The sequence below is a fragment of the Martes martes genome (genome assembly GCF_963455335.1).
Source record: "Martes martes genome assembly, chromosome: 10".
Classification (NCBI taxonomy): domain Eukaryota; kingdom Metazoa; phylum Chordata; class Mammalia; order Carnivora; family Mustelidae; genus Martes; species Martes martes.
The window spans coordinates 54,105,492-54,123,219 of record NC_137898.1 but is presented as its reverse complement, the minus strand read 5'-3'; the positions used below and the strand labels follow the sequence as shown (position 1 = coordinate 54,123,219).

Below are 17,728 nucleotides of genomic sequence, written 5' to 3'. Positions count from 1 at the left end.
GACATAATGCAAAGAATGAAACGGTCACTATTGGTGGTTGTTGTTGTTTTTTGTTTGTTTGTTTTGGGTTTTTTTGCCTGGGAACTGCATGTGGCAGAGGGGGTGTCTTAGAGTGTGAGGATGAACAGTATGACCAGCAAGAGGGAGAATAGAGGTAAGCAGTGTTGCAGTGAGTGGATTCATCATTGAAAGAGAAGAGACTTTTTTTCTTGCCACCCTATAAATAAGAAATTTTAAAAAGATGAAAAGTTGTATAAATATGTTTGACAAGCAGCTTTGCTGCTCTGTGTAACATGTCTGAGTGACTCATTCAAAGAAACCTACAGTAAACGTCTCTATTATTTGGTTTTTCGCAGTTGAATTGATATTTAAAAATGCAGCTCCATGTTAACTTTTATGTTCTTTGGTTTAGTTGCTACCAGACTTCTTATCATAAACAAGCTTTATTTTGTTCTTACGTTGGCTATGAAGTAAGTTATTAGTGATTTCCGCTTTTGTTTTGTTGGGATATTGCAGTCACCAAGCTGCGTTAAAAACATACTTTGTCTTTCCTTTGCTCAGACTTACACATGAATCAACTGTATCGTACCATATTGCTTGAGTACTCTCATGGGTCTTGGCAGCTTGAATCACAGTTCTTCAATCTCATCTTGTGTTTTGGAGCTCACAAAACAGCAAGTGACCAAATTCGAAGACAGAAAATCTGTAGCAACACCACGCTTCACAGAAGTGGAAACTAGAGTGTCAGGAAGGGAGCCTTCTCTCTCGGATTGCTGCTTGTCCTTTTCTCTCTACTTTTCTCTGTGCTTCTTCCCAGTTTCTCTGACTCTCCCCTAAAACTAGCTGTCTCTGCCTCCTTTGAACTTTCTGCTCCCTTATACCTTGCTTCCAAATGACTTGGGCTTTCTGTGGTACCAACCCCATCCTTAACTCTATATGGTCTTTCAGTTAAGTTTTCCTATATGTGTGACTGAGTTATTTCAAATTTTCAAGACCAGAAATATGATTGATTCAGCCTGTTCCATAGAGGGAACCACATATCCATAAGCTCTGGCAAGGGAATTGGGTCATGGTACAAATTAATTAGTTTTAGCAGATCCTCTTAGAAGGGTATGTATGGTGGAGGCTCCAATCTTCAGCTATGATTGTATTGGCCATAAACATTCGTTATGTAGGCCTAAATGTGCATGTTGCTTTGGGATAATGTATTTCTAACTCAAAACTAGGTAAGCAAAAAGGGGAATTTATTGACCCCCATAACTAAGAAATACCTGGATGCAGCTGAATTCAGGCTTGTCTGGACTCAAGGCCCAGGCAGTGTCATCAAGGCTTTATTTCTATTTCTTAGTCTTTTGACTTGGCTTGTGTGTTTGAATTCTGAGTCACTGAGAATGCTTTCAGTGGACATAACAGAAGACCTAAGAGTAGCCTAACAATGAAAACAATTATCTCACATAACAAGAAGTCTCTCCAGGTAGTTATTCCCAAGGTTGGTTCAATGGCTCAAAGATGTCACCAAGTATCAGGCTTCTTATAGCCTTCCCCTACTACTTTCTGAGTTTAGTTATAAGTAAGGGCAGATTCTCTTAGAGGGGTGTGTGTGGTAGGGGAGGCTGAATCAGAAATGTTGTTTTCATCCCAAGGCTTATTGCCTCATAGTTGCAAGACAAGCTCCAGCTCCAAGCAGCCCATTCTTACACAAGATCAGGGGGAAAGGGGAGGAGCATTGGAGGGAAACCTCTTCATGCCTGACTCTCACATTTTATCAGGAAAGGAAATCTTCCAGAAACTCCCCAGCAGACTGACTCTTAAACATCTCATTGTAAAAATCTAGGTCATGTGGCTACCTTGAGCAGCAAGAAGGGCTGGGGAATCAAATGGCAGACATTTCTAATTTCTCACAGAAGATGGGCTCTTCTACCACAGAAGGGAGAAGGGCATAGCTTACCATGATGCCTTCCAAGATTCCATTCTTCCATTCTCAAAATCTGGCAAGCAAGAGAATGACCAGCATTCTCTATAGCATAATTTCATACTGTATTATTTCCCTTCTACTAATTTATATTTAATAAAGCCTTTAAATTTAGTTCTATAAGTAACAATATATTTAAGCTAACCAACAATCTTTATGTTGATCGATCTCTCAGTTATTATTATTATTTTTTTTTGTCAGAAGCTCATTCTCAGGGTGCCTGGGTGGCTCAGTGGGTTAAAGCCTCTGCCTTTGGCTCAGGTCATGATCCCAGGGTCCTGGGATTGAGCCCCACATCGGGCTCTCTGCTCAGTGAGGAGCCTGCTTCCCCCTCTCTCTGCCTGCCTCTCTGCCTACTTGAGATCCCTCCCTCTGTGTCAAATAAATAAATAAAATCTTAAAAAAAAAAAAAAAAGAAGCTCATTCTCTATTTAGATTCCTTAGGAAGGGCTTTCCTTCCTTAGGAAGGAAATTTTATTTCCCTTTTTTCCTGGGTGCCTGAAACATTTTTTTTCTTTTTTTCTTGAAATTCAGTAATTTTAGTAGATATGTCTTGTTATTGAACATTCTGAGGCATATTCTCAGGTATGCTCTTTCAAAATGTAGTTTTTGCTTTTGTTTTTTAAAGATTTATTTATTTGAAAGAGAGAGAGTCCTGTGCATCTAATTTCTGAACATTTCGATGTTTTTCCCCCTTTATGCACAAAGTTTTAACACAAATACTGAAATTGGCAATTAACTTTCTAAGAAGTTAAAGGGGAAGCCAGGCTCAAGAATATTCCTTAAGACAGATACTAAGGACGGCCAAGTTCAACCTCCTCCTCTGTTCTACAGAGGGTGGAGTTCTATGAACTATGTTTCCTAGACCTCCTTGCAGAGAGGTGTTGTACATGATTTAGATGTGCATGGACTTAGAACTGAGGTAAGAATGGGAGAGAGGCAGTGCCTATGCCATCCATTTTGCTGGAGGAGATCATAACAGAGGTAGTGTGCTTCAGTAGCTGGCGGGATGGCTCTGACCTCCCAATTTGCCAGGCAGTGCAGAGCTATAGATGCTCAGTCTAGAGTGTTTTTCAGTTCTTCCAACTGTTTGCAAACCACTTAATGTTCTATAATAATTCCCTTATTGTTTATACTAACTAAATTCTGTTTTCTGAACCTGAACCCTAAATAAAAATTCCCTCAGTGGGTCTGTGTTTGTGATATAGATGCATGTGTGTGAACTCATTCAGGAGCAAGGAGTGTGTGTGTGTGTGTGTAAGTGTGTAATGTATACACTCAGGTGGAGAGAGAGGTTCCGTGGGGGCCCTGCAGGGCACTCAATGGACAATTATGGTTTGTTCCCCATTAGAAGAAGATGAAGAGGAAGATTCGAACACAGAATTCGTGATGCCCAAGCTCCAGGGCCAGCCCAGTGATGCTGTGCACATCTTCTGTGGGCCGAATATAGGATTGGTGTGGCCCTGGAAGTCTCACACGATTACTGAAGCTCTAGAGGTCCGTGGGTACCGGCTGCGGGGCCAGTACTTGCCCCCTAGTTATAAGCAGCTGCAAGAGGACCTGGACAACAATCCTCGGATCCAGCAGGCACTGACTATGCAACAGGCCTTGCTGGAGGTGAGAAGAGAGTTTAAGGAGGGGGAAGATGCTCACTAATTCCCGTCATAGCCATCCACCTCTGCCCTAAGCACCTTGTCTGTGCCTAGGGCATGCTGCATGAGGTGAAGGAATTCTGCAGGGAACATCACTGGATGACAAGCATTCACCAGTTCCTGCAGGCCTGGGGGCCCCAGAAGCTGGAGTCCATGAGAGGTTGTCCTATCAAGAACTATGTGATGCTGGTGAGCTGCCTGAACCTTTGGCAGATGCGTGTCTCCAACATACCTAACAAGCTGGTTACAAAAGGCAGACTGATGCTGCTGGGCTGCCATCACATACAGTCAGAGATGGGTGAGTGCTGCTTATCCTCTTTCCTTTCCTTCCGCCTTTCTTACCTGATCCACGTGGCTCTCCTTGGACCTGGACTGTCCTCCGAGGACTTTTGGTGAAGGCCCCTCATTGGACTTGTAGAGCCTCCCAAAGGCCCAGGTCCCAGGCCCTTTCCTTTGCAGTTAAAGGTGTGGTCATTACAGAGGATAGCCTCCCCGTATGTTTTGGCTCTGTTCATTCTCCATACTCTTTGGGAGTCAAGTTTCTATCACCTGACACTTTCTATTTTCCTGAGATGGAAGTAGTTCAAACCAAATGTGACTGAGAAAAGTCTTAATCCACTCCTTAGGCTCATGAGCTCAGTTTCTTTGCAGATATTCTCAGTAATCAAGAGTGCCTGTCCCCACATGCAACAGAGTCAAAATTGACACTATAATTTGCATGTATAAAAAGTTATTCTCTTTAACTGTTATGGCCTTACTTGTAGTTATAACTTCTGCAGGTGGTGAAAGAATGTATTCATTGAAAGTGAAAGCACTTTTCATTTAAAACAGTGCTTGGGTCTAATTCAGACCATTTTGGGTATTTGATCAATTCAAAATTCATTCTACAGTTCCGGGTTGTTTTTATTCTCAAGTGCCCTCTGCTTCTCTTTCCCTGCAAGGTGGTGTCTGGCATTGGAGAGGGCTGCTGGGCTCTGTGCTCTTCTTTGCTGGCTTCTGTCAACCCTCACCAAGGTGTAATAAATCCCTGCCTGGTCTCTGGCCTCCTTCTAACATTGCTGTTTCTGGGGGAACCTGTGGCCCGAGTTGGTGTAACTATGTGTGTTCCCTTGGCTAATAGGAACCCAGAGTGTCTACTTTTGCCGACTTGGCCCTGCATTGGCTCCTGCTGGCTTTGTAGGCCCTTGGGATGTTAGTGAACCCTTCATCTAGCCTTCATCTTAGGCTGGATAGCCCTATAGCTTCTGCTTCAGTGTCCCTCACCCCTCTACAAAGGAACCCATCCAGGCCCACTGGTTATTAACTCTCCATTATCTTCTGTATCCCCTGCCATTTGGGAGTTGTGGGGGACTTGGGAGCATTGTATTTGGCCCTTCTTTTGCCTCAATGCATCACACTGTGATTTCTACCCTGATGTGACTATCTCGTGTTAGCACATGGGCACTCTGCAGTGGCATCTTCCCAAAGTTCCACATAGAAAGTGGAGCTTGGGCCCACTCTGTCATCTGTTTCCTCTTGAACCCATTTGGGTTTCCTTCTTGTCTCGGTTTTCCTCTGGTCCCCCTACTAGGTCAAGGCCCAACAGCTGTTGGTCTCCCTGGGTCTCTGAGAAATCTGGTTTAAGACCTCATTTTGTTCCTGTTTTTTCCCTCTCTTCCCATGAGAAGGGTGTCTCATGCTATTGTTTACAAGCTAAAGTGTCTCTGCCTAGAAGCTGGTCTTCGAAAGGCTCACAGTGGGGTAGATTGGGAAGCCATTGATTTGTTCTTCTAGAAAACAGAAGGTGGTTCTGTTTTCTTACCTAGCTCCCAATAACCAATAGTGTCTGCTTCCTGCAAAGAGCAGATACTGTCAGACTCATGGCCTCCAGGCCTGCTTTCTTTATGGAAGTGGGTGGCCTGAGAGATCTTGCTTAAAAATGCTTGCCTGCCTTGCCCTCCTTGTCTTTGCTCTTCAACAGATGAAAACATGCCTAATTATGCATCTTTTGGGCCACAGAAATTCCCCACTCTTCCCTCTCTCCATCCCACCTAAATGTACTAGGGTTTCGGGCTGCATGGCAGGAACAGGGAGGGCCTGTGGCTGGCCTACTTTGTTTCTGACCCTATTTTGGGCAGGCTTTGCTCCACTGTTGTTCAGGAAGTTTCTGTTCTTTCTAGTTTGTTAGATTGTTGGTCCTTAGTCCAGATCAACTGGTCTCTTCAAGAAGAACAGATAGAGAAAAACATGGCGTTCAGAATCCCGGGTTTGCTTTTCAGTGGTTTGTGTGACCTCAGATCACTGAGCTTCATTCAGTGTTTATTTGTAACATGGACATAATAATTTAGTCACTCACGGGGTTATGACAAGGAAGAGTAAATGAAATATTTTTTGCAATGTTTCTAGCATTGAGATAGCCATGCAGTAGGTGCTTAATTTTTTCACTTAACCTTATCCTTCCTGTGATCTAGTTTTGCTTACTTATCCTCCAACTCTGTTCCTCTTCTACCTGGTCTTCCTTGAATTGTGAATGACACCATTATTCATTCTTGTGAGTTAGTGTCCATCCTTTACTCTGCCCTCTCCCTAACTCCACCACTTCCAACTGTCACCAAATCCCTTCCATTTTCCTGCCTCCTAAATATCTCTCAAATCTGTTTTCCGTCATCCATCTCCAATTTCTAACCCCCAGCAGCCCTGGTATTTTTCAGTCTCTGATTTTTACCATACGATGTCGCTGTTGAGCTCCTCTCTGCCATCACTTGCCTGCCCACTGCGGCTCTCAAAAGCGGCACATTTGCAACAACCCAGCTAGTGTGATGGGCCCCAGGGGTAGTTTGCAAAAGGATACATTCTCTCCTGGTGTTTTTCTTCAACCTCAGGTCTCCTTCCACCCATTCCTTCTCTCTCTTGATTTTCTCAGTCTCAGTTCTTGGTATTAAATCCCATTGATTACTTCCTTCTAGGCTCCAGAAGGTTCATACCCAGTGTGTTTTAATTCTCTGTGCCTGGAACTCACTATCTCACTTTCCCGTGGCTGAGATGCTCCTAGAGAAGTCAGTTTATTTTCACCCCTCAAAACATAAAACAGAGCAGAGTGGAGCTAGGCTGCCTGAGTTTGAATCTTTGTTCTACCACTATGTGATTTTTAAAAAAGTTTTTATTTGAATTTTAGTCAGTGAACATACAGTGTAATACTAATTTCAGGTGTACAATATAGTGACTCAAGACTTCCATACAACACCCGGAGCTCATCACACCAAGTGCACTCCTTAATCTCCATCACCTGTTTTACCCATCCCTCCACTCTGCTCCCCTCTGTGACCATAAGTTTGTCCTCTACAGTTAATAGTCTGGTTTTTTTTGTTTGTTTGTTTGTTTGCCTCTCTCTTTTTCCCTTTTGCTCAGTTGGTTTTTTTTTTCTTAAATTCTATATATGAATGAAAGTATATTGTATTTGTTTTTCTCAAACTGACTTATTTTGCTTAACATAATACTCTCTAGCTCCATCCATGTTATTGAAAATGACAAGATTTTATTCTTTTTATGGCTGAATAATATTCCAGTGTGCATATATACCACACTGTCTTTATCCATTTGTCAGTCGATGGATACCTGGGCTGTTTCCGTAATTTGGCTATTGTAGATAATGCTGCTATAAACATCTAGGTGCATGTATCCATTGAATTAGTATTTTTGTATTGTATGGTTAAATACCTAGTAGTACAATTGCTAGATCATAGGGTAGTTCTATTTTTAACTTTTTGAGGAATCTATACTGTTTTCCAGAGTGGCTGTACCCAGGCTACATTCCTACCAACAATGCAAGAGGTTCCTCTTTCACCACATCCTTGCCAAGACTTGTTTCTTGGTGACTGGGTGGCTCAGTCATTTAAGTGTCTGCCTTCGGCTCAGGTCATGATCCCAGGGTTCTGGGATTTTTATGGTTTCAGTTCTTACATTTAGGTCTTTAATCCATTTTGAATTTATTTTTGTGTATGGTATAAGAAAGTGGTCCAGTTTCATTCTTTTGCATGTAGCTGTCCAGTTTTCCCAGCACCACCTTTTGAAGAGACAGTCTTTTCCCCATTGGATATTCTTTCCTGCTTTGTTGAAGATTAATTGACCATGTAATTGTGAGTTTGTATCTATTTTTGTGCCAGTTCCATACTGTTTTGATCACTACAGCTTTGTAATATAACCTCAGGTCCAGAATTGTGATGCCTCCAGCTTTTTGTTTCTTTTTCAAGATTGTTTTGGCTATTCAGGACCTTTTGTGGTTCCACACACATTTTACGATTGTTTGTTTTAACTCTGTGGAAAAATGCTACTGGTATTTTGATAGGAATTGCATTAAGTGTGTAGATTGCTTTGGGTAGTATAGACATTTTAACAATATTTGTTCTTCCAATCCATGAGCATGGAATGTCTTTCCATTTCTTTGTGTCCTTTTCAATTTCTTTCATCAGTGTTTTGTAGTTTTCAGAGTATAGGTCTTTCACATTTTAGGTTAAATCTATTCCTGGGTGTCTTTTTATTCTCAGTGCAGTTGTAAATGGGATTCATTCCTTAATTTCTCTTTCTGCTGTTTCATTATTGGTGTAGAGAAATGCAACAGATTTCTGCACATTTATTTTGTATCCTGCAACTTTACTGAATTTGTTTATTAGTTCTAGCAGTTTTTTGGTGGTCTTTCAGGTTTTCTATATACAGTATCATGTCATCTGCAAATAATGAACATTTAACTTCTTCCTTGCTGATCCAGATGCCTTATATTTCTTTTTGTCATCTGATTGCTGTGGCTAGGACTTCCAGTATACTATCTTCTTCTTTTTTTAAGATTTTATTTATTTATTTGAGAGAGAAAACGTGAGAAGGGGGAGGGGAGGGGCAAAGGGAGAAGCAGACTCCTGATTGAGAGCCCAACACAGGGCTCGATCCCAGGACCCTGGGATCATGTCCTGAGCCAAAGGCAGGTGCTTAACCAACTGAGCCACCCAGGCACCTCTCCAATACTATCTTGAATAATGATGGTGAGAGTGGATATCCCTGTCTATTCCTGACTGTAGTGGAAAGCTCTCAGTTTTTCCCCATTTAGGATAACATTAGTGGTAGGTTTTTGTATCTGGCCCTTATTATGCTGAAGTATGTTCCCTCTAAACCTACTTTGTTGAGGGTTTTTATCATGAATGGTTGTTGTACTTTGTCAAATGCTTTTTCTGCATCTACTGAAAGGATCATGATTCTTATCCTTTATTAATGTGATACATCACATTGATTGATTTGCAAATATTGAACCATCCTTGCAGCCCAGTAATAAATCCCACTTGAATCTGGTGAATGATTATTTTAATGTATTGTTGGATTCTGTTTGCTAGAATGTTATTGAGAATTTTTACATCTGTGTTCATCAGGAATATTGCCTGAAGTTCCCTTTTTTAGTGGTGTCTTTATATGGCTTTCGTGTCAAAGTAATGCTGGCTGCATAGAATGAATGCAGTTTTCCTTCCTTTTCTATTTTTTAGAATACTTTTGAAGAGAATAGGTATTAACTCTTCTTTAAATTTTTGGTAGAATTTGCCTGGGAAGCCATCTGGTCCTGGACTTTTGTTGCCATTGTGTCATATTGATAATGTTGTTGAACCCCTCTAACGCTCAGTTTGCTTATCCGTAAAACAGGGACAATAATATTATCTACCTCAAAGCGTTTTTGTGAGGATTAAAAGGATTAATACAGGCAAAGTAGTTGATAATGTATATGGTTTGTAGTAAACAAGCATTCTAAGCTGCATTTTATGGTATACTGCTTTTTGTATTTCTTTTTTTTTTTTTAAGATTTTATTTATTTATTTGACAGAGACAGAGATCACCAGTAGACAGAGAGGCAGGCAGAAAGAGAGGGAAAAGCAGGCTCCCTGCTGAGCAGAGAGTCCAATGTGGGGCTCGATCCCAGGACCCTGAGATCATGACCTGAGCTGAAGGCAGAGGCTTAACACACTGAGCCACCCAGGCGCCCATCTTTTCATATTTCTTTATTCTTTTTCTTTTTTTGTAAGTAGGCTCCATGCCCAGCATGGGGCTTGAACTCATGATCCTGAGTTCAAGACCTGAGATGAGATCAAGAATCAGACGCTTAACTGACTGAGCCACCCAGGCACCCAATAATGGTGTTTCTTATAATCAGTGGTATCTTGGTGGTGTCAATGATTTGGTGAGACCTCATGCTGGTGTTATTCCTGCTCTTGGAAACAGTGGAGTTGTCCCTATCACCAAAGGCAGCCTCTAAGATTACCTTCTAGCCCCATATCCACCAGAGAACTCCTTTCTTTTAATCCTTAAAAACAAAGGGCAGATTCCACATTCTTCTTGGTACCTCTTCTACTAGAGCAAAACCACTAAGGCCCCCCCAAACAGAAAACTTTCATCCCAAACTTTCATCCCAGTAGGGCATTCTGCTCTTCATGAACATGTCATTTCTGTGCCTTTGCATGTACTATTTCATCTGCTTGGCGTGGCTTTGCTCTTTGGAGCATTAGCTAATGCTAATGTGCTTGACACATTCCCTCCGGTGTTTCCTCCCAGAGGAGGCCTTTCCTAGCCTCCTCAGGCCTCCTCTCCTTTCACTATGTCAGGCTCAGGGCTCCCGGGCACTTGCAGAGCATTTATCAAACTGGTCTGTGATTGTGTGTTCGTCTGTCTCTGCAAGCATATTGTGAACTTCTGGGAGTGGGAACAGATTCTGTCTCACTCACTCACTCTGGTCTCCTGGTGCCCAGCACAGCCTTTAGTAGCTGCAGATAGCTGTGGATCACACCAGTGAATAGCAGCTGACTGGACACTGGGCATGGGTCCAGTAAGTGCTCACTGAGTAAGGGAATGAGTTCATGGTCTGGCTTCCCCTTTACTCCTTCCCCACTCTGGATCCACAGCAATTCCCCAGCACCTTCTCTTTCATATACCCCTCACACCTAACCCTCTCCTGTCTTCAGAATCCAAGTTGGAGAGCATCAGGAAGGACGTTCTTACCCATGTGCAGAGTGAGTGCTGGACCCGCAGTCAGCAACTCATAACAGAGCTCATGGATTTCACGGAGGTCTTCCAAACCATCAACTCAGACATTCATACCATTGCACAGTGCTCCCAGAAGGTAGGCTCTTCCCATCTTTCCTTCCTAGCTTATCCAGGGGCCCATCTTGCTAACATGCTCAGCACACTCTTCTTCAGCTCTCTGGTGAGCTCTCAGTGGGGCTTGATGCCTTTAAACTATGCTCACATATGTGATCTGCCCTTACTAATTCTCACCCTGTTCTCATGGCCCTCAGTCAGGGAGAGGCTGTGGCATGATGAGAGCCATGGTCCTGCTTTCAGAGAGAGTTCTGCTCTCTGCGACAGTCAGATCTAGGGATCTCTTGCCCTGTCAACAGGGTCGTAATTTGGTGAGGAGCTGTGCTGTCTTCACAGAGACCTGGGTCAGATGGGATCTGATCCCAATGTGCCCCTCATCCCAGTTGGGTAAAATGTGGCTGCTGGGGTCTGGAGCCTCTAGCAGGTGGGATTGCCCCACAGGGATGAGCCAGAGCTGGTACACAGGGGTGTGGGGGTGCTGGTCTCATGCTGTGGGCCCTGCAGTTGAACGAGGCCAGTGAGCAGTACAACATGCTGGAGGAGCGAATGGAATACATCCGGTCACTCCATGAACTCATCCGGAACCACTTTAGCATCTTTAGCGCTGAGAACGAGGCACTGGATATCTCGGTGAGAAGGCAATTCCAGAGGTCACCCATGCCTCCCAGCCCCCCGCCCCCATGCCTGCTTCGCTTGACTGTGCTCTGCTTGTCCCACAGCTCCTGGATGTGTGGGAGGCATTTCAATTTGAGAAAAGCCAGGCCTCAGAGTTCTTGCTCAGCAAGCGACACGCCATTGTGCCCAAGCTGAAGCAGCTGATAGGAGCAGCCCTGGTGGAGCTGGAAGGCCTGATTGACAAGGCCCTATCTGGCCCCTTCATGGACCCCACACAAGAGCAGAGGAGTACTGAGCGCCAGCTCATCTCCCTGGAGCGTCAGTTCCAGAACACAGCCAGCCACCTTAGTGAGCTGCACCACGCCTATGCCACCTTCACTGGTACTGAGGATCCCCTGCCACTCCCCCCATCCTGTGATAGACCCTCCAGCAGAGATAAGGGTCCTGTGTCCTGAGTGTCCCTAAGCAAGTCTCAGGAATCACATAGCTTCCTTTTCATCTCTTATAAATGAAAACTGTAGGATAAAATCGTCTTACACTGGCTATGTCAAGGGTCATGCTTAGGGTGGGGAGACAGGGGCCTCACAGTCTGGTAGGGAAGGCAAATAGGTGAATGTTCCATTAGAATGTGATGGGGTTAGAGGGCTGAAAGCCTGTGCAGGAGAAATGTAAAGGTGCCCACCTTGTAGTTCTTAGCCTACTCAACCCAGTTCCAGGCTGCAGGCCCTAGATAAAATAGGTCTTGATAAGCCATAGGCACAGCTCCAGCCAATGTTGTGTAGAGGGGCAGCTGCTGCGGGTCTCCCTGACCCGTAGGAGGAGACCAGGGCAGAACTATTGGTCTCAGCCCTCTGTACAATGGTGCAGCTAGGCTGGTTCCCTCCTTTTTTTTTTTTTTTTTAAAGATTTTATTCATTTATTTGACAGACAGAGGTCACAAGTAGGCAGAGAGGCAGGCACAGAGAGAGAGGGGGGGTGGAAGCAGGCTCCCTGCTGAGCAGAGAGCCTGATGCGGGGCTCGATCCCAGGACCCTGAGATCATGACCTGAGCCGAAGGCAGAGGCTTAACCCACTGAGCCACCCAGCTGCCCCCCCTCCTTCTTTATAGAGAACTTCGTGGGCTCAAGTTTCTTTTCTCAGGTGCAGTCAGTTCTATCATTACTTTTATCCCCTGGAAGGTCACATTACTTCCGAGTTGCCTCTTGGCCAACTACCAACCACCAACTATTACCAGCTGTGCCTGTGGGCATCCTCAGTCCCAGGGCCGTTGGGCCAGATGTAAGGTGGAGGACACCCTGGACCTTCCTCAAGCAAGGAACTTTTTCTTTGGCCAAGTATGGAGAGACCCTTGTCCCATACCATAACTGACATAGACCACAGAGCTTGAACTTTCCTCTAGGGATTGGGGATGTTTGTGGAAAAGGAGAGTGGGGACTCAGGCCTTGTGATGCTCGGCCCAGGAAACCCCACAGCACTGCTTTTAGCTCCTTCCATCCCCGGCTCTCTCTAATTAATACTACTCTTTATTTTTCATTATATACCTTTTATTTTACTCAATACATTTGACATTTGCTTGGTTTTATAACCACATTAACAACTATTTTGACATCTAAGGTATACTGGTTTTGTTTACCCACTACCATTTTTTTAAGTCAACAACAAATGTTACAGTAGTTTCAGGTATATAACATTGTGATTTAACAATTGATTCTATACATTATGGTGTGTGGACCACAAGTGTAGCTACCATCTGTCCTCATACAATTCTGTTACAGTACCACTAACTATATCCCTATGCAGTCTCTTTCATCCCCATGACTTCTTCATTCCATAATGAGAGCTGTATCTCCCCCTCTCCTTCACCCATTGTGCCCAACCTCCCACCCCCTTCCCTCTGGCAACTCTGTTTGTTCTCTGTATTTAGGGATCTGTTTCTGCTTTTTGTTTGTTTATTCATTGTGGGTTTTTTTGTTTGTTTCATATATAAGTGAGATTGTATGGTATTTGTCTTTCTCTGAGTTATTTCACTTAGCATTATACCCTCTATGTCCATCCATGTTGTCACACTACTACCATTTTTAGAAATGCCACATCTTTTCATTCTTTCCTTAAATGGCTGTAATATTTTTTTGAGTATTTATTTTTTCTAAGAAGGGAGTTAAAGGGGTTAAAATTTCTAAGCTCTTTTCGTTTCTTTTTTTTAAAGATTTTATTTATTTATTTGACAGACAGAGATCTCAAGTAGGCAGAGAGAGGAGGAAGCAGGCTCCCTACTGAACAGAGAGTCCGATGTGGGACTTGATTCCAGGACCCTGGAATCCTGACCTGAGCAGAAGGCAGAGGCCTTAACCCACTGAGCCGCCCAGGTGCCCCAATTTCTAAGCTCTTTATGCCTAGAATGATTTCATAATGTCCATACATCACAGCTTGGCTAAATACTGAATTTTGAAGTCACAAAATTTTTTCTCCAAACTTAGGCTATTGCATCATTGCCTTCTGATAGTTGGCATTGTGGGCAAATTTGATACCAATTTAACTTTTTTTCCGGATAGGTAATCTGTTTGTCGGATATTTGGTTATGGCTCTTAATATATTTGCTTGGTCTCCTTTCAGAATTCATACTTACATATTGGATTTTCTGGATCTCTTCTCCACTTCTTTTATCTTCATCATCAGTCATTCCTTTACTCTGAATTCTGGAGAAATATCATGAGCTTGTCTTATCAATTTCCCTTCTCTGTAATTTCCACTGCATTTTAAAATATGCACATATATTGTGTGTGTATGCGTGCTTATGTGCACGTGTATAGGTATGTAAGTGTATGTGTAGATACTGGTTGCTAAGATCATTCCCAACAAGGGCTCCTCAGAGAGTGGATGTTTCTAGGGCTATCTCAGGGTAGGTACAAGATGAGCCTAGAATATTTTTTTAAATCCAGAAAGTAAGAGAGTAATAAATTCCTTTAATAAGTGAGGGAGGAACATGTCACAGTGACACAGAAGGGATGCCACTGATCAAATCTGAGACAATGTGAGCACCAAAGTACAAAGTGAACTATTGGAAAAATAGGAATTGATTATCCACAGTAATAATAAATAGATAAATAAGTCAGTGAGGGAGAAATGAGGACTTGCACTTATAGCAGAATGCCAGGAGTCAACTAGAGAAAATCTGGAGGGAAAAAAATCATTTTGCAAACATTCTGATAAATATTGGGTCAGGTAAGAATCATCAGGGGATGTCAAATCTGGGGGCAAATTTGATGAGGAGTAGAATGTTTGCATTGTCTTAGAGATTCTTCTCCAGAGACTACTTATCAGTTGCAAGGGAGGGGGGGAAAAAACCTTAGCAATTATTTAGTGGAAAAACTGGGCAACATTTTGACCAGGTGTTCAAAGATTAACATCACCAGTGAGGGACAGATAGACATCATGTACCTCCAGACTTGGTACCCAGAGGACACAATAGATATTCAGTAGTCCAGCTGAAAATAACTAACTTCAGTCATGAAAACCATACAAAGACAACATGAACGTTTTGTTAACAAAAAGGGGAGAAGGGGATCAATGTACTTCAAAGATGTCTGTTAGGAAAGATTAAGCCTGTGAGGAATGTTAAGATTAAGAGAAGTTAAAGAGACATGATAAGTAAATGAGGTACTTGATCCTGGGCTGGATGCTGTACTTGACGGGGGAAAAGGGCTATATAGAACATTTTAGGTCAACTGACAAAATGGGAACACAGACTGTAGACTAAAGAATTCTGTCAATGTAAAATATGAAGTTGATCACTGTACTACAGTTATATAAGAGAATATCCCTGTTCTTAGGAAATACACATTTGAGTTTGGGGATAATAGGGCCATGAAATATGTAACTTACCCTTAAATAGTTCAGAAAAGAATTATGTATTTTTGTATACATATGTCCATACACACACAGAGCATGTAAACACAAATGATAAAGAAAACGGGTCAAATGTTAACAAAAGGTGAATCTTAAGAAATGGTATATTGATACTCTTGTTACTGCTTTTGCCTGCAACTTTAAAAGATGAAATCACAGGGCGTCTGGGTAGCTCAGTCTGTTAAGTGTTCCACTCTTGATTTTGGCTTGGGTTGTGATCTCAGGGTTGTTGAGATTGACCCCCTCATCGGCCTCTGCCCTCAGAGTAGAGTCTACTTAAGATTCTCTCCCTCTTCCTCCCCATCTCCGCTTGGGTGTGTGCTCTCTTAAAAAATAAAAAAAGCGAAATCACTTCCAGATTTTTTTTTTTAAGATTTTATTTATTTATTTGACAGAGAGAGAGATCACAAGTAGGCAGAGAGGCAGGCAGAGAGAGAAGAGGAAGCAGGCTCCCCGCGGAGCAGAGAGCCCAATGCGGGGCTCGATCCCAGGACCCTGGGATCATGACCTGAGCCGAAGGCAGAGGCTTTAACCCACTGAGCCACCCAGGCGCCCCCAGATAAAGTTTTAAAATGCAGTGGAATTCACTGAGTAGATACCACGGCACATGTCTGTTAGAGGATATTTGCTGTTAATACTCAAGTTTGTCCTTCTCTTCTCACGTGTCTGGAAATATAATGCCTGTTCTTTCTTACAGAGGAAGTTCCTCATTTGTCCAACATTTGATGTTGATATTGCTACCAAAGATTATATGAGTCTGTAGCCAGATCTTTTGAGTTCAGACAAAGAATGATTGGAAGAGTTTAAATTTACTACCTTTTTTTTTGGTCAGATGAGAGCTTTGATAGCCTGATAGTGATTCTAAGCCTTTCAATATTCTGATCTCCATGACGGATGATGCTGACACATGAAAGATGCATGATTCCCAGCATCTGAGCTTTATTTTATCACTTTTTCTCTCACTCAAGAAAGTAAACTGGAATTCAAATGAATGAGAATGACAATTTTACTGCAATATTCTTAAACCTGGTCTGATGTCTTTTAATTGCAATCCCAGTACTATAATGATAATTATTATTATTTTTAAAGATTTATTTGAGAGACAGCATGTGCATACACATGCATAGCGGGGACGGGCTGGGGAGAGAAACCCCAAGCAGACTCCCCACTGAGCATGGAGCTGATGTGGGGTTCTGTCTCAGTACCCATGAGATCATGACCTGAGCCGAAACCATGATATTATGAGATATGAAGGGAGGGAAGGATGACCAGAAGTACACAAAATAGGAAGCATCATCATTTACCCTTCACAGTCCTCTCTGTGGGCTAGATCTTTACCATATGCATCTCACTGGATTTGTCCCTCTGTCTAACAGCTGCTTGTTGTGTGCCTATACAGTGCACAGGGCTTGCAGTATATCCGTGGACAAAGAACAAACCTCCTGCCCTCACAGGCCCATCACTGTAGCTGGGAGAAAAAGACAACAAATAATAAACATAAAATATAACCAAATCATGGAGTATTTTAGAAACTGAGAAGTTGCACAGAAAAAAGAAGAGAGCAAGTAAGAGGTGTCAGGAATGGCAGAGAGGGTAGGTAGCAGTTCATAACAGCTTGGGCTACCCAGGCCACATGCAGAAGGACTTGAATTGGTGAGGGACTGAGGTATATGGTCCTTTGAGGGGAGAGTGTTCCAGAAGAATGAACTGCCCATCAGAAGCCCTCAGCAGGAAGGAGCATGCCTGGTGCATCCCAGCAACAGGAAGCACTGTCCCTTGGATGGACCCCACCTGCATTGTACTGAACAACTTTGGCCACCCCAGCCCTGGCACTTTTAGATGCTTGTGTCTGCCATTACAGGCTCCTGACTCACCATTCCCCACCATGGCCCCCTGGCCCCAGCCCAGGCCTCAGCCTGCCCTATCCCACAGGGGACGAGAGTCCTGTGCCCTTGCCAGTCTGTGGAACCCGTCCGATTGTGCAGCAACAGCGCATCTGGCACCTGTACCGAGTCATCTCCGAGAACATCAGCGAATGGAAGTGCATGGCTTTTGCCAAGGTGCCAATGCTCTCAGAGCTCCTGTCTGAGTGGAGAGGCTGCAGGGGGAAGGTGGGGAGGGGTCTCCAGATGACAGTGAACCTTCCTCCCTCTAGTTCAGCATGACTATGGCCCAGGAGAAGACAGAAGGCTGGCTGATGGAGGCAGCCCGCATGAGTACAAGCCTGGGGCTGCACAGCCCAGTCCTGCAGTGCTGCATACACATGGTGGAGGAGTTTCGTAGCTACCTGCCATTACTGACCAAGCTGGGCAGCCTCCAGCTCCAGAACTTCCAAGCCCTTCTACGAGGTGTGTTTTGGGTAGAGTCGGGGCTGGGGGAGGTGGGGTGGGGTGGTGGTGGGGGAGGAAAGGACTTGGGGATTAGAACAAGTAACAACTTTGTTCCCTGCTGTTCCTGTGGGCAACACCTTTCCTCCCTG

General features: G+C 43.5%; 1 protein-coding gene across 1 annotated transcript in view; it reads left to right on the top strand.

The window, feature by feature from the left end:
- Nucleotides 1-17,728, top strand: part of DNHD1 (dynein heavy chain domain 1) — a gene marked incomplete at both ends in the record, with an annotated part of 75,161 nt that overhangs the window by 23,518 nt on the left and 33,915 nt on the right. Inside the window, 7 exon segments of the mRNA XM_080816304.1 lie at nucleotides 3,324-3,589; nucleotides 3,679-3,922; nucleotides 10,593-10,750; nucleotides 11,233-11,407; nucleotides 11,410-11,724; nucleotides 17,182-17,309; nucleotides 17,405-17,597. Coding sequence (XP_080672430.1) covers nucleotides 3,324-3,589; nucleotides 3,679-3,922; nucleotides 10,593-10,750; nucleotides 11,233-11,407; nucleotides 11,410-11,724; nucleotides 17,182-17,309; nucleotides 17,405-17,597 — 1,479 coding nt within the window.